We start from the raw sequence: 20,957 nt of genomic DNA on the forward strand, positions 1-20,957 counted from the left end.
ACCTCGTTTCCATTTATTGACTTTTAGTTCTACTGTTGGTGATGTGATGAAGGGAACCATTGACATCAATATGCTTATTTTTTAGTGTTTAGGGCTGTTGCCAATATCCGTTCATTATACAACTGCACCGCCTCTCCTCAGTATATATACCCCTTTTAGTCCGTCTGGACATCCTAATCTTTGGTAACCTTATAGTCGTTATTGGCTATACCAATTCTGTTTTCCGTCAAGTCATTCACGATGTTTGGCTACTCTTTCATTCTGAGCGTCTCTCTTGCGGCTCTTTCTATCAAGAGTGCATATGGGGCAGCATTTATCCCGCAAAGCCCAATAGCGAGAAGTAAAGTTTCGTTTTCTGCTCAGTCAAAAAGAGATGGTATTCAAGCTGCCAATGCCGACTTTGTGCCATTATCGCTAGATTCTCCAATCACGGAGGACGGCCGTTGTGGTGTCAATTTCGGCACCAGATGTGAGAACGATGAATGCTGTTCTAGCGAAGGGTAAGCGCCCAGACATTCGACTCCGGGAGTATTGGCAATAGGAAGCTGACTTGAACTAGATGGTGCGGAACAGGATACTATTACTGTTCGGCTCCTGCGTGTCAGTTTGACTATGGTCCTCACTGCGATGCCAATAGGCGACCCAAAGGGGCTGACACTGAAGACTGGCCCCGAGATCATGTGGGTTCTGTGCCATATGGAGAAGCAATTTATCATTGCTCCAAGCCGGGCACTGTAGCCTTGACTTTTGACGATGGCCCGTGGGACTACACCGAGGCGCTGTTGGACATTCTTGAGGTTCGTCTAGAAACAATGCTAGCCTGGCGGGAGCAGATACTGATGTAATAATACAGGAACGTGGGGCTAGAGCTACCTTCTTCATTACAGGTCGCAATCTGGGAAAAGGAGCAATCAATGACCCATCCACAGACTGGCCTCGTCTTATCCATCGTATGAAGGCGGATGGGCACCAAATCGGCAGTCACACTTGGTCCCATCAACGCCTGCCCACGGTCGACAGGTCACGAGTCCGTCAGCAGATGCTCTTTAACGAGATTGCCATTGCAGACATTCTTGGCTTCTTTCCCACATATATGCGACCCCCCTACTCTGCCAGTGATACAAACGTCGATGAGTGGCTCGGCGAATTGGGATACCACGTCACGTATTTCAATCTCGACACTGAAGGTTACTTGCACGAAGATGATATTGAGATCTCCCAGATTATTGCTGAAAAGGCATTTGAAGGAAAGGACCCAGAGACTGATTCATACCTCCAAATCGAACACGACACAGTAGCTGAGTCAGTGCACACTCTCGTCCCGTACCTCCTCGATCTTCTTTACGATGCCGGTTTCGAGGCCGTAACTGTCGGTGAATGTCTCGGAGATCCAGAAGAGAACTGGTACCGAAGGCCAGATGGAGAAGATCAGAAGCGGATTCTCACAGCGAAAGAGATTCAAGCCCCCCAAACCCCTCGTGTCAAGAGAATAAGCCCTATTGATCTTTTGAAAAAATTCCTTTACCCAAGCTCCAAGCCATATTTTCCGGGAACCAACACAACTCAGTTCCCCGCTAATGGGTCTTACCCTGCCGTTAACTCCTCCGTCCCCGTGGTTTATCATAACCCTACCACTGACGGTCGTTGCGGTCCTTCACATGGTAACACTACTTGTATGAATCAGAAAATTGAGAATTGTTGTTCTCAGCGTGGATGGTGTGGAGCGACCGAAGCCCATTGCATGAAAGGCTGTCAGGAGGGATTTGGTCGGTGCGGGATGTTTGGTCATTCTGGTCACTCTATGGTTTAATTAATATTTTGTTTTAGTAGGGACCTTTCCATATCAATTTCATCATTATTGTTTTGCTATCTATGTCCTTGAGAAATATGTCTAATTGGATAAAAGTAATTACGAGTATGTTATATTTGGTGCCCAGCTTCTGTAGATAAAGTTCATGTATATTCACCCATTTCTCCAGCGGTGGGTGTCAGCTGTTTGGTGTACTATCGAGATTCTGCACCCGTACTAGGAACAAGTCAATATGAATAAGTTTCTTGTCATCCAGCAGTATTTTCTGGAAGTTATTCTCAAAGACAAAGCAAAGTTCCGGTTACCCTACTCCGCAATGTCGTAAAATTTCCGACCGTTGTCGCTAATCCCCAGTAGTGGCACACGACCTCGGAAATTTATATCGTGTAAGCCACTTTTGCTTCACATCAGCCCTGTATAGATACAACGCAAAAGGAAATCGCCGAGTTCGTGGTTAGTAATGGATTTATCACGTGCTTTTCCTACTGAAGGATCAATTGTATATAGTTTTCAGCTGAGGGACTTTAGGCAGAACACAACGCGGGTTGCAGGGTTCCATTTCTTCTCTTTGTCTATGTTTTAAGAGGCTCTTCGCATATTTGGATACATCTGTCCGAAAACCTCACATATAAGAGCGTCATGGATTCTTTAGCGAATGATTTCAAAGACATCCAATTGAATCCCATTTCGCTCTGCGGAGACTGTTGGCAGATCAATTTCTCGGCCTTATTTGATCCTGATGTTACGAACATGCAACTACAACCTATTTACGTTAAAGATGCCGAAAAGGTTGAAGCCACCTGCCAGTTCTGCAGCCTCCTGCTCCGAGAGGCACGAAATCTGACACGCAGTGGTCGTGTTATTCGCCAGGTCGACGGCCAACCTCTGACATTCTTCTTCGAGCGCGACTGTCAGACGGGCATTGCAGAGCATGGCATCACTGAGTTCACAAAAACTATCATCCTAAAAGTCGATCTACTTCCAGTACCGACTCCAGAAGACGTCGAAATTAAGTTTAACATCTGCCCCATTTTCACGGATAGAGGCGATGATCACCTTCAATGTGTCCAGTTTGTCTCCACAGACAGCATAGATTTGGGTTTGTGTAGCAAGTGGCTCCGAGATTGCGAGACGCGGCATCTACCGTATTGTCGGGACCTTGGCCAACAAATAGACAAGTTACCCTTGCCTCAGGAGTTTCATCTTGTTGATACCATCGATAACTGCATCATCTCAGCGCCTCAAGATTGTCGTTATATCGCACTGAGCTATGTCTGGGGCCGGGCTGCAACGTTGAAACTTGACCAGGATAACGCGGAAACATTTGAACGCCCTGGAAGCCTGAAACAGCATATAGCCGACGTACCCAGGACAGTTCAAGACGCAATGCGCGTGGTCAGATCTATGGGTGAAAGATATCTATGGGTCGATCGTCTCTGTATCATTCAGGATTCGCCTCAAAAAGATGAACAAATCGCCAAGATGGACAGAATTTACGGGGCTGCGGTCCTGACAATAGTTGCGGCATATGGATCAGATGCTAATGCCGGACTGAGAGGAGTACGCCCAGGCTCGCGAATCTTTAACCAGTCAGCAGCCACTATCTGGCACGATCTCACTCTTGTAGCTGCGGCTCCATCACCGGGTGATATCACGGAGTCAATATGGGCAACTCGAGGGTGGACATACCAAGAACAACTGTTATCGCAGCGATTGCTAGTTTTCACAACAGAAGGCCAGGCAGTATGGCAGTGTGCATCTAGCCATTTATTAGAGGATACTTCATCTATCATCAAAGCTCGCCCAGTAAGGCGTCTAAGACAGTTGCGGGATGGTTTGAGGTTCAATGAACGCCAGCCAGCGCCTAATCCGACGCTGTCACCGCTGCCGCTGCAACGACCAGATGCAATCACTGAGTACATGGAGGTGGTTCAAGGTTACACCAAGAGACGGTTTACCTTTGAAGATGATGTTTTGGCTGCATTTCAAGGTTTTGGAAGTATTCTTCAGCGCTATCTGATCTCTAGGTTTCTTGCTGGCCTTCCAGAAGCATACCTGGATCAGGCATTGTTGTGGATTCCTTCAATTCAGCAAAAGCGGAGAGAAGGCAACGAGACGTATTTGCCTAGTTGGTCCTGGGTAGGATGGAATGGACAAGCGCATTACCAAGAACTGGACTCCTCGAACACCGAGAGAATAGTGCCTGTTCTAAAATGGTATTACACAGAGAACAGCCAGATCTCCAAGCCTATCAACCAGATCGGGGTTGGGATAGACGAGTCACGGTTTGGTAAAGAGAGGAGCTCAAATACGTTCTGTTGGGTGCCTCTTTTTGAGCTAATGGCTGATTCACTAAACATTGTGCCAACAAGCAATCTCGATTCACAGCAGCGCCCGTTGCTACAGTTTTGGACCTCTTGCTCACTGTTCCACATCGCTCCGCGGCAGAGAGATCGCCTGATTACGGGCCAGAGAGAGTCATCATTGGACCGTCCGATCAAAGTGCACCTATTTCTGGGGCAATCGGAAAGACAACTCAGTGGATACCTCATCTTGAATGGGGAAAGGTTACCAGAGCTTGACCCGTCTCGACACGAATTTATCGTCTTGTCTGAAGCCCAGTTTTCCGGATTCAATCCTATTACTTCAGCATGTACGCCATCAGAGCAGAGTCTGATGCACAACGTGATGCTGATTGAATGGGATGACAACCGGGAGATGGCATCTCGATTGGGCATTGGGAGAGTGCTGAAACAGGCCTGGGATGCGTCAAATCCTGTCATCAAGTTCATCACGCTGGGTTAAAGCTGAGGCGATCATTTGATCATCGAACACACCGATCACCGCAATTAAATAGTAGCACTCAGTTTTGAATCTTTCTCTATCAAGTCTCCGATGAAAAGAAGACTTCTTTCGCCCACAACCAGAGGCCAGTGAAATGCTAATGTTCAATTTCCAGCCCAATGGCCACATTCAAGTTTATAAGACCACTTTTGGGTAGCTTTCAGCTCATAGCTGTGCGTGAGGCAAGGGGCAAATGCTCCAGATGCTTTCCAGCAACTCGGTAAACAAAGAAAATCTCCATTCAGCTGAACAATAACTCAGCGGCTAACGCACAGCACGGGCTTCGTGGCCCGCTAATCTTACCATGCTGGGTCAGTTGCTTCTAATTGCCGTCCCTGAGCCCAATCGAAGACGGCGGCACAGGGGTAAAGTGGCGAACGCTAAGCTGCTGGCGGCAGTCTAAATGCGAATAGTCTCAGGTAGCCAGAGAGCCAGCTCACGAATCTAGGCCCTGAAAGACTCAGATTCCAACTATCGATCTAGCTAGACAGTGGCCATATCCTAAAAAGAAAGCGATAGCTTCAAAGATGAGCTGCTGGCAATTGGCGTCCACGAGCAAATGTCAATAATGTAGGGATGATCTCTCCTTGCATGATTCTCGTAGGCGTAATAAATAGTTTGAAGCAGCCACTTTCATGACTGTCAAAGCTTTAACATCAATTTTAACCTCAGTGTCTATCATCAATTCAAGATGAAGTTGCTCACCCTTTCCGTTGCGCTGTCAGTCTTGAACGCTGTGGAGGCTCGTGACCCGGCTTGCCATCCTCCTGCGCCTTCATGCCGATATGTCTCCTGGTGGACGGCAAGAGAGTGCAATGCTATCATCAGTGAGTTGAGTTCTGGAGGAAAGAAAAAGCGTTATAGATACTAATCTCTTTTGCTTTATAATTAGACTCTCGACACATCCGACGCTCGACGTGTGAAGCTCCTGAAGGAACCGTCATCAGAACCAGCACAGTCACGCGCCACCCAACCATCACTCAAACCAAAACCGTGAAGCCCGCAACAAGTACCAAAACATCAACCAGAATCGTCACAGTCACGGACCCTATGTATGTTACAGCATTGAATGGGATGAAAAACATTTGACTAACCTGAATGCCTCTTGAAGCACTCATCAAGACACAACCACAGCCTGGGCCACTTTGACGGCGGTCGCAACCACAACAGATGTGGAAACTGATTCCTCGACTGTCACTATCACTACAACCTCTGTGGAGACTGATACTTCTAGCACCACAGTTACGACGTGAGTAGCTTCGTGTGTCCGCCATGGAGTCTACACATGCTGAACTGACAATTGGCAGTACCCAAGATAGCACTTCGTTTCTCAGCTGGGCTCCCGAAACTTGCGCTCAGGCGCCGCCAACCACTTCCGCTCAGGGACCACCATCTACTTTGGCACCTACTTTCGCACCTACCATGAAGCGCTCTGAGAACCATTACGACGAATTACCTCGGGATTGCTGTATGTTGATTCAACGCACTAACGTGGTCATGAGGGTTGAAGCTAACCATATTAATTCTCTAGCATGCTTCCTCACTTCGACAAAGAGCTGTGGCTCTCGAGTCACAAAGGTCGTCACCAAAACCAAGGAAGACCGCCCCGTGATCATCACCAAGACTGTCACAGACCGAAACTGCAAAACTGTCACGACCACCAAGACGTCCACAACTCATGTCAACGGAGCACCACCGCCCAAGCAGACGGTTACCTTGACTACTACCTCAACTAGCACCACAACGGCTACCTCGACCAGCACGGTTGAGGAAACCACAACTGCCACAGAATCCACTACAACGACAGTCGTTGCAGCCACCACCGTCACTACCGGAAGCACAGTCACTCAGACCGAGAATCCTTGTGACCCTACCAACGTCAGCAAATATATCCTCCAAGGCCCTCCATCCAACCCTAATGTAGTCCTTGGTTTCCGTGGAGATGGCGGCGGTGATCTCTCCAACTGTTGCTCAAACTGCCTCGCAAATAACGACTGTGTTTTCTGGAAGATGAGCGCTGGTGGTTCTATCTGCGAGAACTACTACACGAACCGAAATGTCCCAGTCGAGGGTTGTACTTCTGACAAATGCACAAGGGGACACCCCGTGATGAACGTCGATCCGAATTCAGATGGAAACACGTACGGCATGGCTACATGCGGACAGTTCCATATCGTGTATTAATAATGAGGACGGATTGAAAACTGGTGGGATATGTTTAGATAATGACAACACAAGAGCGACTTTTTCTTTTCTTCTGACAAATAATTATAATACATCGAGTTCGTTTATACCTAGTATATAGAAAGGAAAAAAGAATACGAATTTTCCCCAATTCTCAGTCTCTTTCACTGTTCGCCATAAGTGACTCGATAATAACGATGTCTAATTGTGACCACTCTCTTCGTTTACTCTAGTTGGAGTACATTCTTCAACTGTTCAATTCATGAAACCATGTGGGCAACGTAGTTGTAACTAAAATGTGATATTGCCATTACCGTTTATCGTTCCGTATATTCCAAATCTCTATAACTAAAGCAATTACTACTTAATTTTCAAGATGTGCAATTCGAACCACGAAACTGCTTTAGCCGCGTACATCAAACTTTGAGCCGTAGTTAGTCTCCATCTCCCTCGTCAGCTCTGGTTAAGTGCCCAAGTATCATCGGCAATCTCTCGGAAAATTCGTACCTCCTGTGCTAAATGATAAAGAGACCGTCGAATCCCTAGCCTGTCCCGTATTAACATTGCTCTAGTCGTGCGGGGTTGGGACTAAGGCGATAGCAAACTCCGGAGTAATACGGAGCAAGGCCTCCGAACGGACCCTCGAACTGACAAACGAATCAAGATTCTACAACCGTTATTGGATCCAAGGCATTTCAAAGAGTCTCACATGGCCGGGAGCCTGCAGAATCCTTTGCCGAATATTTCGGTCAATCAAGATCAGCCAGAAGAGTACGTCCCGCGGAGGCGCAACAGAACGGGGTGCTTGACATGCCGTCGAAGGTACAGGACATCCACCCCATGAATCGGATTTAGGTGATTGACTGGAGTGGAAAACGTGTAGGAGGAAGCGATGCGATGGTGTCCGAGATGTTTGTGGTCATTGCATTCGTCTCAATCTCATCTGTCACTGGCAGGGTCCCCATGAGATAGGGGAAGGCTCTGCCTCCTCATCACATTCGGTATCACAGCGACCACGAGTGACAAATCATTCCTGTGTGCCGTTAACGATCCCAATCGCACCCGCTCCTTTTCAATTTCTCCAGAGCGATGCCCCAGAACTTGCTCGTCGATCACTGGATCGCAAGTTGGCGCTGAGATACTATGTTCAGATCTTTAATACTATGCTAACCACCAATTTGGAGAATAACGGATTTCTTTCTGGTGCGCTTTTACTCCCAAGATTTTCCTCCAACTGGTACAACACGGTGAATAACATGAAACAGTGCTTTTACCCATGGCAATTGAGGAGAAAGCGCTTCTTGATATGTTAATTGCATGGTCATCATCTCACCTGTCCCTTTGCGACGACACCTATCGTATCAAAGCCCTCGAGCATCGATCTACGGCTCTGCAGTCTTTCACAGCATCTTTGTTAAAGAACGAATTACCTGAAGTCTCGTTGGCTTGCTGTCTCGTCTTCTGCTCCATGTCGGCTGTCTTGGGCGATACTGCGGAGTGGCGTAACCATCTTGTGGGCGCCGCGCACATAATCCGACACGCCTGGCTCTCGTCATCACAAGATGGAAGCCTGAAGAATCCTCCATATGAGATTCGGTGGCTACTAAGAAATTTCGCGTATCACGACATCCTCATGAGCGTAACATTGGATCGCGAGCCTCTGATACCAGGGCGATACTGGATCCCACAGCCAGTGAACGAATTGGATTCTTATGTCGGGCTGGCATCTGAGCCACTGGCGCTGATTTCCAAAATCAGCTCGCTGAATGGTGACGCTATCCGACAAATGGAAAGCTCATCACCTTGCAGCGATTCTGAGTCGATATCTTCATCTTCACACGATACCGACGATTCTTCGTTTTCTCAAACGGTAGATCTTATTTCTCAAGCTTATTCGATAGAATTTGAGCTTCAAGACTGGAAATGCCCAGAATCGAACAGTCAGTGCCTGGTCAATCTCGCAGAGGCCTATAGAAGCTCAGCTCTCATACACCTATATCGCGTGATGAGGCGCAGGATACTAGGATCAAGCACAGAGCTTGAAGGCAAGATTGCAAGCCAGGTTACTTCAATCGTATATCAATTAGAGCAGATGCCACTAGGATGCCTCCCGGAATGCACTTCGCTGTTCCCTCTATTCATGGCTGGGGGCGAGACTCGATCCAAGTCAACAATGCAGTTTATCCGCGAAAGACTGCAGCACATCGCAACCTATCGACACTTTCAAAACGCCGCCTCTGCATTGTCAGTCTTGGAGGAACTATGGCTGCAACATACGAGTATCACAGGTCCAATGACTGGTCATTTATTAGATTGGCTTGATATCATTAGGCGAAGACACTGGGAACTCGCGCTATCTTGATTCATCCTTAAGCGCGAAGAATTTGGAATGTATGGAGAGATTAGGGCATTGCGCGAGCTACGGCGTTACGAATGGGTAAATGGAGTAGCCGGTTACGGGAATCAGCATTAAGACCGAATCTTTTTAGTTATCGAAATTATTACTGTGTATTATCTACTAAACTTGAGCGTAGTTTACGACGAATTTTTAAGCTATCCTTCCCTATTCGCAATGGCTTCATCCTCTTCCATGTACTCTGAGAATTTGTATGTCGCAAACTTTCTTGTCGGGACTCTTCTCTGGAACATAATGTCCAACTCTTCAAAAGTCCGACCCTTAGTTTCCGGCAGTGCGAGGAAGCACCATGCGAGGCAAGGTAGAGACACGCCAAAAAAGACAAAAGCGAGTTTGCCGCGTAGATTGCCTTGATCTGGATTAATGGCATAAGGAATGCCAACAGCACAGGCAACATTGATCAAGGCGTTTATAGTCGTTGCGATGGCGATTGTCTTGTCTCGCAGTTTTGCGGATGAAACCTCCGACAGGTAGACGAAGCAAAGCGGGCCAATTGTCAAATCGTAAAAGAAGTTGTAGACGACCATCATGGAACACTGCGCCCAAACAACATTGTGGTTTGTAGTACCGTAGCCAGGAACAACATCGAGAACTCCTACTAAGAGAACAATGACAACCAAGATGCTGCAGCCTTGGTTGTAGATTGTGCGGCGGCCGAATTGATTGAGGAGGAACCAAGAGAGAACAGTTCCCACGAAGCCAACACCTAGCAATCCAACGCCAAGGTTGAAAGAGTCGCTTGCTTCTAGTCCAGCCAGTTCGAAGAAGTAGACAGCGTATCCGATAACCAAGAAATTGGCGACCAGTGGCTGAATGGCATAGACCATTATGCAGATGACTGTTCGTCGGAGATCTGTGTTTTTGAAGCAGTCTATAAATGTGGCTGTATCAGTTTCTGCTCCTTCAAGTGATGTTGTAAGCTGTATGTGAGCAAGAAGCATGCTCGTATCGACCGATTCGCTCGTGAGACGTTTGAGGGATCGCTCGGCTTTCTGAAGCTCGCCTCTGCGGACCAACCACCACGGGCTCTCGGGACAAAATGGTAATAAGAGCAGAATGATGATGGGAAAGATCAGTTGAGTTGCAAATGGTATATCGTATGCCCATCGATCGTCACGATTTTGACAACCAGCCAAAACGCCACTTGCGACGAGTTGGCCAATGACGAATGATAAGTTGACAAAAGCTGCTGCAATGCCTCTGAATACCACAGGTGTGACTTCTGAGATATATGTGGGAGCAATGACTGGATAGGCGCCGAGAACCACACCGTTGATAAGCTCCGCAATGAGGATCTGAGGTCGATTTTGAGCAGAAGTCTGCAGTGCAACGGTGATAAGAGTAACGCAACAACAGGCGGCTAGAGTCCATCGACGTCCAAACTTCTCCAAGGGCCATCCAACGCCAAAGGCACCAAGCACCTGTCCGACAGGGACACCGAGATTGAAAGCAGACTGCCACTTTGCTTGGACAACAAAGGATCCATCATCAAGCTCAACGCCAAAATCATGTTGAAAGCGCGGGATTGCAATTAGCGTACCGACTAATTGCGGATCGAAGCCGGCCATGATGACTCCCAGGCTGAAGAGAAAGGACCACCCAATTGCCGATCGATAATGATGGAAGACATCCTTGAGAGTCAAGCTGTGCTCTGTGACTCGAGCATCTTGGGCCTGCTTGGCGATGGCCACGTCGCCCATGTCTATGTCATGGTTGACCTTCTCAGTCGGAGCAACATGAATTTCTTCTCCCATGTTGGTGACCATGAATGACCTTGTGGTCAATTTGGAAAGATTAAAATAAACTGGAAGATGATGGAGATGCTTGAGAATTCTGCTCTCTTTTCAAGTTCAGCTGGTGATGGTATGTTGATCTTCGAGGAGCAGATGATTGCATTTTATGTATCAACGGTCTCGTTATCGTGATGATAGTCCCATGGCAATTCCGGGGTACAAACGAAAGCTCAAAATGCCTTCCCCATGCTTTTCCTTCCCCAGACTCATTGTCGTATTAGAAACTAACCACAATGGCTGGAGTTTAATGCCCTTGGTAAGCAGCTAGTTTAGTTCAGCCAGTCTTATCTTCCATTATCTGCCACATCTCTCCGAGTCGCGTGCTGCTCCGTCTTCGGCTCTACGAGATTTGGACTAATAAGCACTGTTGAGTAGTTCGCCGTAAGCGCTCGGCGCCACTAACCATAACAAGTCTACGGCTTCAGACCAAAGGTTGCCACGATCTATCGCCAGGTTTAGCGTTGATGGAAAGACACGATGCGATGGAGAGCCAGATGAATGGTACTCAAAATATGGATATGACAGTAAGAGAAAGCCTTGAAAAGGATATGATCATGGGAAGATAAGAAAGGAGTGGTCCAGGCTCCTCTGCTCCCCGTGGCTTGCGTAGGTTGAACTCGTGCCTCCCCTCTCATTCTCAGCTCAAGATGCCGGTCAATCAATTCGTCGCCAAGTCACATGTTCTTCATCGTGCCTTGGCATATGAGCCACAAAAGATTGTGTCAGGCTCAGGCATCTCCTTTACTCTAGAATCCGGGAAGGTTGTCTATGATGCTTCTGCTGGGCCCTCCGTCTCCGTCTTGGGGCATCATCAGCCCGAAGTTACAAAGGCTATCGTCGACCAACTTGACAAGATAGCTTATGTATATTCTGGAAGTCGGTATACTTGCGATGCTGCTGAGTCTCTGGCCACCGAACTCTTGAAGGATGCCCCTGGAGGCCTGGTCAAAGCCATTTTTGTCAACTCTGGTAGCGAAGCAACGGATGCAGCCCTGAAATTGGCAACACAATACTTTTGCGAAGTCGGACAGCCTAAACGAATCAACTTTATTGCTAGAAAACAAAGTTATCACGGCAACACTCTCGGTGCGCTGAGCGTCTCCGGCCACGAATCGCGCCGTGCATATTACCGCCCCTGGATAGCCAATAATGTCAGCTTTGTTGACCCATGTTATAGCTACAGGGCAAAGGGGGAGTCTGAAACCGATGCTCAGTATGTCGAAAGATTGAAGTTACAGCTAGAGGACGAATTCTTGCGCTTGGGTCCGGATACCGTTGCAGCATTTGTGGCCGAGACGGTCAGCGGGACAACACTTGGATGTGTACCCCCGGTACCTGGATATTTCAAGGCAGTTCGCGAAGTTTGCGATAAATACGGAGCGTTGTTGATTCTTGATGAGGTTTGTTTGCATACTCATTCGGCCTATCGGAGAGAGACTGACAGTTAATAGATCATGTGCGGTATGGGAAAGACAGGCACGATGCATGCCTGGGAGCAGGAAGGTATCAGAGGGCCAGACATTCAGATGATTGGAAAAGCATTAGGAGGAGGCTTCGTACCTCTATCTGGTGTCTTGTTGAACCAGAAAGTCTTTGACGGTCTAGCTGAAGGCACCATGGTGCTCGCTCACGGCCATACTTTCCAAGCTCACCCAACAGCTTGCGCGGCGGCCCTCGCTGTGCAAAAGATCATCAAGCGGGAGAACATCCTAGATCATGTCGCGAGTATGGGCCGGTTGCTTGAGGCGGAGTTGAACAAAGAAATTGGCCCTTTGGCACATGTTGGAAACATACGTGGAAGAGGGTTGTTCTGGGCTGTCGAGTTTATGCGTGATGCCGCTACCAAAACTCCATTCCCTGTTGAGCACAATTTCTCGAACCGAATAGTGGAAGTTGCAGCAGAATTGGGCCTGAATGTCTTAGGAAATTTGGGCAAGACTGGCAAGATTGATGTAGAACTAGTCATTCTAGCGCCGCCATACATTGTTACAGAGGAGGAGATCAAGGCCATTGTCGGAATTCTGAAGAAGGCGATTCTCGCTGTGACGGAGGAGCACGTCGTTCGCTACGGTATCAACGGCTTTCACAAATAATGTCAATAGTAGCATAACAGTAGGCCTTTGATTCGGCTTTATGGAACGAATTTGTCTCCAATGTATGTAGAGACAATTGTACTCTTATCTGCATAGTTTCCAGCCAAGCAATCATTCTTAATCTAAACTGTGATGACAGGCTATTACAAAGTATGTCACATATCAATTGTCTCAGTTTGACATATCGAGAGAATTTATTATTAGAACTGGTGTTGTATTTCTAATTTTTAGGCAGATAATACACTCGTCCCTCATATGGCTGCAAACTCAGTACATCGCCCGTCTCGTCATCTTTCTCCACGTAGTTCCCAAGTAATAAGCTGCCACGAGCTACTGGACACTCCCATTCCACTTGCTTTTCGGAGAACGAACAAACAATCAGATATTGTCCTGCAGCGCCTGTCCTAGTGTAGGCGTAGACGTTCTCGTTCTCATAGTCTACCATTTCAAACTTGCCACGATTCAGGCCAGGGTGCTCTTTTCTGGTCCTGAGCACAAGCTTCCAGAACTTGAGCACGCTCATACCAGAGCTTGTTGATTGCGTTTCAACATTCCATTCTTTGTAGTCTTCATTTACTTTGATCCAAGGCGTGCCGGAAGTAAAGCCTGCGTTGATATCCGCATTCCACTGCATCGGTGTTCGTGAGTTGTCTCGTCCAATTCGCTGGATTTGCTTCAGTGCATCTCGAATATCTCCATTCTTAGCCTGAACAGCTTCATAATACTGTATCTCCTCCAAATCTCGGAGCTCATCGAAATCCCAAGTGGCCGGATTAGCCATACCGATTTCTTGCCCTTGGTAGAGAAACAGGGTACCTCTACCTGTGGCGTGGAAGAGCGCCAACATCTTGGCAGATACATCGCGATATAGGCCGTCATTTGCCCATCGGCTAACAATCCGCGGCTGATCATGATTCTCCAAGTACAAGCTATCCCATCCACCATTAGCCTGATTGAACTCCATAAACTTTCCGAGAACATCCTTCAGTTCGGTGAGCTTCCATGGCTTGTAGTTGAAGCACGTTTTGCCAGGCTGATGATCGATATACATGTGTTCAAAGTGGAAAAGCATCTATAGCATGTTAGCAAACTTATTCATGAAGCGAAAAGAGAAGAAAAACGTACCTGAAGAGGAACGCCGTTTTTAATCAGTGGTAGTGCTTGCTCTGCGCTCTTGACTCCTGGAGCCTCTCCAACCGTGAACGCATTGGGATAGTATTGAAGGACCTTCTCGTGCATCTCAAGTAAATAGTCTCTTACTTTTGGTCCGTTGAAACGATGGATTAAGCCGTATTGATAGGGATTTTGAGGATCAGTGACGGGTGCATCCGGAAACCCCGGTGTCTTGGAGATACAGTTGATGACATCCATTCTGAACCCATCACAGCCTTTATCCAGCCAAAAGCGCATAACGTCCCACACAGCCTCTCGGACCACAGGGTTCTCCCAGTTAAGGTCAGGTTGCGACACATCGAAGACATGAAGATAATACTCCTGCAGTTTGTCGTTCCATTCCCAGCATGAGCCACCGAAGATGGCCCCCCAATTATTGGGTTCCTTTCCTTCTTTGTTCTTCCCCCGCCATATATACCAATCTTTTTTTGGACCACCATTTTTGGCATCCTGAAACCATTCATGCTGATCCGAGGTATGGTTGACGACTAGATCCATGACGACTTTTAATCCTATCCGGTGGGCTTCTTCCACCATGCGCTCCCAGTCCGCCATGGAGCCAAAGTCCGGATGTATCTCTCGATAGTTGGAGATGTCGTATCCCATATCAACCATTGGTGATGCATATACTGGAGACAACCATACGACCTCAACGCCAAGATCCTTGAGATACGGTAACTTGGAAGTGATGCCATTGAGGTCGCCTTTCCCGTTCCCAGTAGTGTCTTTGAATGAAACTGGGTAGATTTGGTATACGACAGTGTCGCGCCACCAATCAGGTGCCTCCATGGTCATTCTATCTAATTGTAGGTATCGTAGTAAAGTGAGAGAGAGAAGGTTTAAGGCAGTGAGCTAGAGTTTCTGGAGAGAACTCTGAGAGTTGGTGATAAGAGAGCAGCTTTGATGGTACTTCTGCTCTCCGTTTGTACGCCGACCGAATTACCGGTCCACTGACAAACTGCCCCCGAAAGCAAATTTAAAGTCAAGTTCAATCTAATTATTTCAACCGATACGAAAAGCGATTCCTAGATATCGGAGATTATCCGATAGCGGCGGCGCCTGCGAAGCGCCTCTCGCGCCGTATCTTCGCTGTCATCATTTAGTTGTTGAAACAGTGGGCTAAGAAACAACTAGTTCTTCCTATCTCAAGAGAAATCTTCCCCGCGCCTGAAGCGCTCGGCGCCCGGAGCGCTGGTCCGTAGTTTGCTAGCTCAACAATTGGAGACAGAATGGATCATAGTGTCCACCAGAGTGCGAAAATCTCCGGATCTAGCTACAATACGTTGGCACTGAGCCCGACTACTCGTTGGAGACTCGGATATTGGAATAACGGATGATTCTTAGCATCACGATTCGTACGAGCATGCCTCTTTGTCTCTGCTATAACTTGAGCTTATTAGCACACATCCGCAATCATGATTCACCTTCATAGCGCCTTTCAAATAAACTAAGCACGCACATACCTATAATGCCTTCCACCACCAAAAAACCCGATCAGGATGCCCTCGCCTATCGAGGCCAACCTCTTCCCAACGTTCTCGAGGATCAAGTCGTCCCCGATGTCCTAAGTCTTGATTGTGATGAGCGTCTATGGGTCCCTCAGTCCGATCAGGTCTGGTTTAGACCTTTACTCTTCTCCGTCAGTCAAGGCTATTTTGTCAACATTCTCAGAGTCCGCAAATCTGGCATACTCTCACGACATCGCCATGCCGGTCCTGTGCATGCCACCGTGCTAAAGGGTAGATGGCATTATCTCGAACATCCTTGGTGGGCCGAACAGGGCAGCTACGCCTTTGAACCCCCGGGTGATATCCATACCTTGGAAGTCCCTGATGATGTGGAGGAAATGGTTACAATGTTTCATGTTACCGGCGCTTACATCTATGTTGATGTTGATGGTAACCCTGTTGGTGTGGAGGATGTTTTTAGCAAGATTCAGAAAGCCAAGGAACATTACGAGAAAGTTGGGCTGGGGGCGGACTTTGTGAACCAATTTATTCGATAGAGTCGGGAATTTATAAAGGGATAAAGAAAAGTAAATCCAGAATGAGCTTTACAATGCATTCAGAAACTAATAGCGAGACTACTTACTGACGCCAAATTATTCACCTAAGCAAATAGTGTAAAATCAGCGGCTTCCTCTAAACTAGCCTCTCTCCGATCCCTAATTAACACCTATAAAGTGTGGGAGATCCGTTCATCATGGGAGGGCGACGTGACGCTTGATCTAATTGGCATTCAAAACTCAAGAACATATATTCATAAGGAGAAGAAAATAGACGGTGGTTTACCAGGAGTAAACTAGCTCGAGAAATATGCCGGAAAAGATTAAAGTCGCAGTTGTTCAGCTGTATTCAAAGGTATGCTACGCCTCTTTATTTTCGCCAATTCATTCTAAAACGCGCTATAGCCGCTAGACATAGAGGCCAATTTTGCAAAATCCTGTCGCTTTATCCGACAAGCAGCTGAACAGGGAGCCCAACTTGTCGTTCTACCAGAGTGAGTGCATCATCATTTGTTCTTATTCATCTGTTCGCATTTACCACATCACATCTGACCCGACTATGCAGATATCATTTGAACGGGTATTTACCTGAGGAGCCCATATATATTGAGCAAGCAACACGATGTCAAGAATACATTGTCCGATACTGTGCGTTGGCGCGGGAGCTTAGCATTTGTCTTGTCCCAGGAACGCTTGTTGAGCGGCATCCAGCTACGGGTCAGACTGCGCCTATTGGCAGTAGGACATTAAGCAGTATAGACGGAGATTACCATTTGTTCAACACGTCCTATTTTATCTCGCACGATGGGGAGATTCTGGGATCTTATCGGAAGAAAAACCTATGGCATACCGAACGTCTTCACCAATCTCGAGGTGAGAAGAAGCACTCTGCGATATCTACACCGTTGGGGAAAGTAGGACTCTTAATCTGTTGGGATCTTGCTTTCCCAGAAGCATTTCGAGGATTGGTAAGAGATGGTGCAGATATCATCATCGTGCCGACCTGTTGGACCCTCGATGAATCAAGTTCTTATGGGCTGAAACTAAATCCCGACTACGAAAGTCTTGTGCTCAACACAATGATCACAGCTCGTTGCTTTGAAAACAGCTGTGCTGTTGTATTCGCAAATGCCGGCGGGCCCCCGGATACGTTTGTTGGGTTATCACAGGTCGCCATGCCATTCATAGGTCCTGTGAATCGTATGTGGGACAGTTCAGAGGGCTTCTTCATTGCCGATATTGATATGGAGGTGTTGAAGGAGTCGGAACTCAACTATAAAGTGAGAGAAGACATGACAGGCAAGGATTGGCATTATTAAGAACTTCGCGAGGTTAACGAACTCCCATGGTTATACTCGATGATCGCTTTGTCGATATCACTAGAGAAATGTAGTCTTCGTTACTAATGCTAATGCTAATGCTCATGCAAGATAGACAAACTAAAATGAATCACAATGACTTTACTCCGTGCTCATCATCAATTGGTTGAATTAGCTTAGTGTCTTCCCAATGAGGCAGGATGGGATGCATTACATCTGCAAAGCGATGTTAGAAGCGCTAGTAGTGCATTGGTGTGCTTCAGCGTCACACCATGTAGGTTTAAATATTGTTCGATACAGTTTAAGTCTTGAACGATACATCACAGAGTCATATTATCAAACAAATCCTGAGAACTTCTGTATTCATCATCTGCGATAAGATTAAAGTGTACCATTTCGAGCATTCTCGCAGAGATTGCGATGGTGATAACACCTTCACATTGGCGGGGTGGATACTTCATTCCCATTAAAAAACCGACAGTCTGGAAAATATCTTTCTGCCATTAACAGTAGAGAATGAGAAGGGTATTATTGTACACTACAAAGAATTTTTATTAAATGCACTCGCTTAATCTTGATGATACCTTCACGAGGAAATTGCCAGAAGCGAATTCACCTGTGAGGAACAGCATGTAATTCCCCACAAATGGAGCCTGCGACTTCGGCGTCTTACGAATCAAGATGTACGTCAAATTCCTCTTATTATTGTCAACTACAATTGTGGATCTTCTTTCAGCCATCGGATCGTGATGTGTTGTTCTGCATGCGTCATTGGTGCTACGTACATGCAGCTACGACACCAACCTAGAGTTTCCTACCCGAAGAATCTCGAACTCATCAAACACAGCGGTCAGTCAACCAATTCCCGCCCAGTGAATCAAGCGGAACCACAGATTCCCGCCTCACAATAATTCGTTCCGTTTACAGGATGAAATGAGAAATCTGCCCGTCAGCAGGCGAACGCTGTTTCTTCCCTAACGCGACGCGCAAGCTCTGCAGCCATATTGACCACCCATTTCTGCCCAATTTGTTGCCACAACTGCACGATGTCGGTTTCGAGCTAATTTGAGTTAAGTGTTGAAGTCCTGCAGCAAGCTGGATCATCGTTGGGCTTTGATTCGCCCCTGCTCTTACAAAACAAGCCAATTAGGCTTTGATGCATGTACTCCAGTATTCACCGTCAGACTTCAGCTTTACAAGGGTGCGATACTATGAGATCGGATGTAACTCCAAAGCATTCCCCGGATATTGAGGCTCTTCTGCATTCTTTGTGTTAAACAATACAACAGACATAATGATATCGGTAATAACGCAGGTATTTTTAAACTGTCTATCCCACTGAGAAGGGGAGGAGCTTTCTAAAGCAGAGACTGTGGTCAGAGACACGGACATTGGTCAATGTTAAGACATATAGCGTCTATATATGCGCATTTGTGGGTAATCATTGTTGATATGTGATATCTATGGAATGGCGACATCAATCTTTCTATAGAGAACACTCGTACTCTTCCGCCGCAATACGTATACGTTCTAAGAGAGCAATTTGCATCTGAAAAAAAAAGAGGTAAGGCCCCGCTTGCCACATATGCCAGTATGATCCACTGGTATCTACAGGCATACTCCCAGGCGAACAACTGTAAGAGGCTTCAGATGATACACATGTTTTACGGATAGCCATTGATACCGGAAAGCTCTTACAAGATGCTCCAAACAAATAATTATAGCCATATATAGATATTTATGCCCTGTTTTCAGAAGGAAAAAAATATAGATAGACCAGCAGCTGTAGTTTGGGCGTTTATAACGTCTGTATGGAGTCTTTGTTGCGCAGCTCCACAACATGCGGCTCTGTCACTTGTTCCATACAGTTTTAGGCCAAAATATGGGTTGCGGCTTAGGATCCACTGGCTTTGGAGATTCGAGGCTCCAAGTCGTTCCAAGTTGCCACCTGGGGGCCATTTGTGAAGCGACTGAGGCACCAGCTCGGTTACACCCCTGTCGCATTGTTAAGTCAATACCTGCTATTCTATAATGTAGTAGGAGTAAATGCAGTATAATAAGGCCAGATCCGACGTCGGTTAGCCGCAATGCAAGAGCCTGCTCTTCACCGTCGAGCTGAGAGCCATCTTTGGGTCGGGATACTAGCCTATAGGACGGCCAGAGCGAGATAAGGCAGGGCGGGTTGGACCAGTGTCTCATTCAAGTTTCCCAAGGCCTGCCGCTTTGCCAATGACGGCTCAACACATTATATGTGGCGTAGTAGCCCTATGTTATTATTCCACGTAGCATGCGGCGGCCATTCAGCGGCCAGGTTGAAAGCGAGATGGTGGGAGTGTGAGTAGGGCGTCGGCACTTATGAGAGCAGCCGAGTGAGGACTGCAGTCGCGGAACAATAAAGGTCAAGGGTGTTTATGCAAGGTAGTGTGAATGTATTAAAAACTTTCCGGGCCCCCAACTTTATGATAAGCACATACGTATAGCTTTGTGTCTAATTGCTACCAGAAACCTCTGAGCACTCCTACACCGCACAAGGCCTATAATCTTAAGAACTCCAATTCTATGTGGGTTGAATAGAGTATCTTGGGCAGCAGTATATGAGATCTATACTAAGTATCCAAGATGTGTACTTGTAGTGCATACAACATTGAAGGCAGGGCAACGAAGAGCGAAAAGCATGTCTCGCTGAAGTATATATGCACAAGCCTCATATCCAAAACACACATACATAGTCATAATGCAAGTTTCAGTTGAGGATACAAGCCCCTCTATCTCTGATAGGCTCGTAATCTGACAACCTGGCAGCCAGGTCAGAGTCCCGGCCATTCTCACCGGCTGCATGCATGGCCACCTGGAGATGCATTCTGCGAGGCAGAATCTCATACTACCAATGAGGTGTGGTTTCGGTGTGAAGAGGCTCTCGTCGTTAGGTTGCATCTATTGAGGAGTTTATTAGCCGTCTATTCTATTATATACAGAGCAAGGGATATTAAAGACAAAATACACTTATAACTACCTTTACTTTCTATGAGATACAAATGCTCTATATAAAGTGAAATTGATCTCACATTGTTTGTTCAAGCCATCTCTTCTCTTCATCTCAATCAGAGCCTTTGACAAGGCTTTCTTGATAGACCTATGTATGGTTCCTCATGATTTTAAACATTTGACTACCTAATCTGTCTCTAACCACGGCTGATTGACATGTTAGCACAAACATACAACTCAGCATGAAATCTTTGAAAAGTTTTGCAAGAGGTGTGTGCTTATACATATTTATCTTACTTTCCATAGGCTACCTATACAAGCGAGAAAATGTATCT

The 20,957-nt window shown here is 46.8% G+C and overlaps 9 protein-coding genes across 9 annotated transcripts; 7 read left to right on the forward strand and 2 right to left on the reverse strand.

Annotated features, from left to right (window-relative positions):
* Nucleotides 1–71: 71 nt before the first annotated feature.
* Nucleotides 72–1,810, forward strand: M431DRAFT_120562 (carbohydrate esterase family 4 protein; the record flags this gene model as incomplete). The annotated part of the gene is made up of 4 exons (XM_024912106.1): nucleotides 72–500; nucleotides 560–801; nucleotides 834–1,480; nucleotides 1,568–1,810. Exons 1-4 carry the CDS (start codon nucleotides 241–243, stop codon nucleotides 1,808–1,810), a joined length of 1,392 nt encoding a protein of 463 aa, XP_024771761.1. The 5' UTR covers nucleotides 72–240.
* A 614-nt stretch (nucleotides 1,811–2,424) lies between these two features.
* On the forward strand, nucleotides 2,425–4,727 carry M431DRAFT_510299 (hypothetical protein). The gene has a single exon (XM_024919442.1). It carries the CDS (start codon nucleotides 2,450–2,452, stop codon nucleotides 4,613–4,615), a length of 2,166 nt encoding a protein of 721 aa, XP_024771762.1. The 5' UTR covers nucleotides 2,425–2,449; the 3' UTR covers nucleotides 4,616–4,727.
* Nucleotides 4,728–5,345: 618 nt separating this feature from the next.
* On the forward strand, nucleotides 5,346–6,944 carry M431DRAFT_147878 (hypothetical protein; the record flags this gene model as incomplete). Its single annotated transcript, XM_024912761.1, has 5 exons — nucleotides 5,346–5,481; nucleotides 5,547–5,706; nucleotides 5,766–5,903; nucleotides 5,962–6,122; nucleotides 6,186–6,944. The coding sequence occupies 5 exons, from the start codon at nucleotides 5,346–5,348 to the stop codon at nucleotides 6,836–6,838; spliced, it is 1,248 nt and encodes a 415-aa protein (XP_024771763.1). The 3' UTR covers nucleotides 6,839–6,944.
* Nucleotides 6,945–7,511: 567 nt separating this feature from the next.
* Nucleotides 7,512–9,200, forward strand: M431DRAFT_532696 (hypothetical protein; the record flags this gene model as incomplete). Its single annotated transcript, XM_024920871.1, has 3 exons — nucleotides 7,512–7,660; nucleotides 7,722–8,041; nucleotides 8,104–9,200. Exons 1-3 carry the CDS (start codon nucleotides 7,548–7,550, stop codon nucleotides 9,198–9,200), a joined length of 1,530 nt encoding a protein of 509 aa, XP_024771764.1. The 5' UTR covers nucleotides 7,512–7,547.
* Nucleotides 9,201–9,391: 191 nt separating this feature from the next.
* On the reverse strand, nucleotides 9,392–10,954 carry M431DRAFT_91184 (hypothetical protein; the record flags this gene model as incomplete). The annotated part of the gene is made up of 1 exon (XM_024924230.1): nucleotides 9,392–10,954. One exon carries the CDS (start codon nucleotides 10,952–10,954, stop codon nucleotides 9,392–9,394), a length of 1,563 nt encoding a protein of 520 aa, XP_024771765.1.
* Nucleotides 10,955–11,694: 740 nt separating this feature from the next.
* Nucleotides 11,695–13,140, forward strand: M431DRAFT_120572 (hypothetical protein; the record flags this gene model as incomplete). Its single annotated transcript, XM_024912107.1, has 2 exons — nucleotides 11,695–12,321; nucleotides 12,499–13,140. 2 exons carry the CDS (start codon nucleotides 11,695–11,697, stop codon nucleotides 13,138–13,140), a joined length of 1,269 nt encoding a protein of 422 aa, XP_024771766.1.
* Nucleotides 13,141–13,360: 220 nt separating this feature from the next.
* Nucleotides 13,361–15,108, reverse strand: M431DRAFT_484169 (glycoside hydrolase family 13 protein; the record flags this gene model as incomplete). Its single annotated transcript, XM_024916180.1, has 2 exons — nucleotides 13,361–14,212; nucleotides 14,266–15,108. 2 exons carry the CDS (start codon nucleotides 15,106–15,108, stop codon nucleotides 13,361–13,363), a joined length of 1,695 nt encoding a protein of 564 aa, XP_024771767.1.
* A 673-nt stretch (nucleotides 15,109–15,781) lies between these two features.
* M431DRAFT_484170 (hypothetical protein) lies at nucleotides 15,782–16,318 on the forward strand (the record flags this gene model as incomplete). The annotated part of the gene is made up of 1 exon (XM_024916181.1): nucleotides 15,782–16,318. One exon carries the CDS (start codon nucleotides 15,782–15,784, stop codon nucleotides 16,316–16,318), a length of 537 nt encoding a protein of 178 aa, XP_024771768.1.
* A 310-nt stretch (nucleotides 16,319–16,628) lies between these two features.
* M431DRAFT_90847 (hypothetical protein) lies at nucleotides 16,629–17,637 on the forward strand (the record flags this gene model as incomplete). The annotated part of the gene is made up of 3 exons (XM_024924191.1): nucleotides 16,629–16,673; nucleotides 16,724–16,812; nucleotides 16,884–17,637. The coding sequence occupies 3 exons, from the start codon at nucleotides 16,629–16,631 to the stop codon at nucleotides 17,635–17,637; spliced, it is 888 nt and encodes a 295-aa protein (XP_024771769.1).
* Between the last annotated feature and the right edge of the window lie 3,320 nt (nucleotides 17,638–20,957).

The sequence above is a fragment of the Trichoderma harzianum genome (assembly GCF_003025095.1).
Source record: "Trichoderma harzianum CBS 226.95 unplaced genomic scaffold M431scaffold_10, whole genome shotgun sequence".
NCBI classification, from domain to species: Eukaryota; Fungi; Ascomycota; class Sordariomycetes; order Hypocreales; family Hypocreaceae; genus Trichoderma; species Trichoderma harzianum.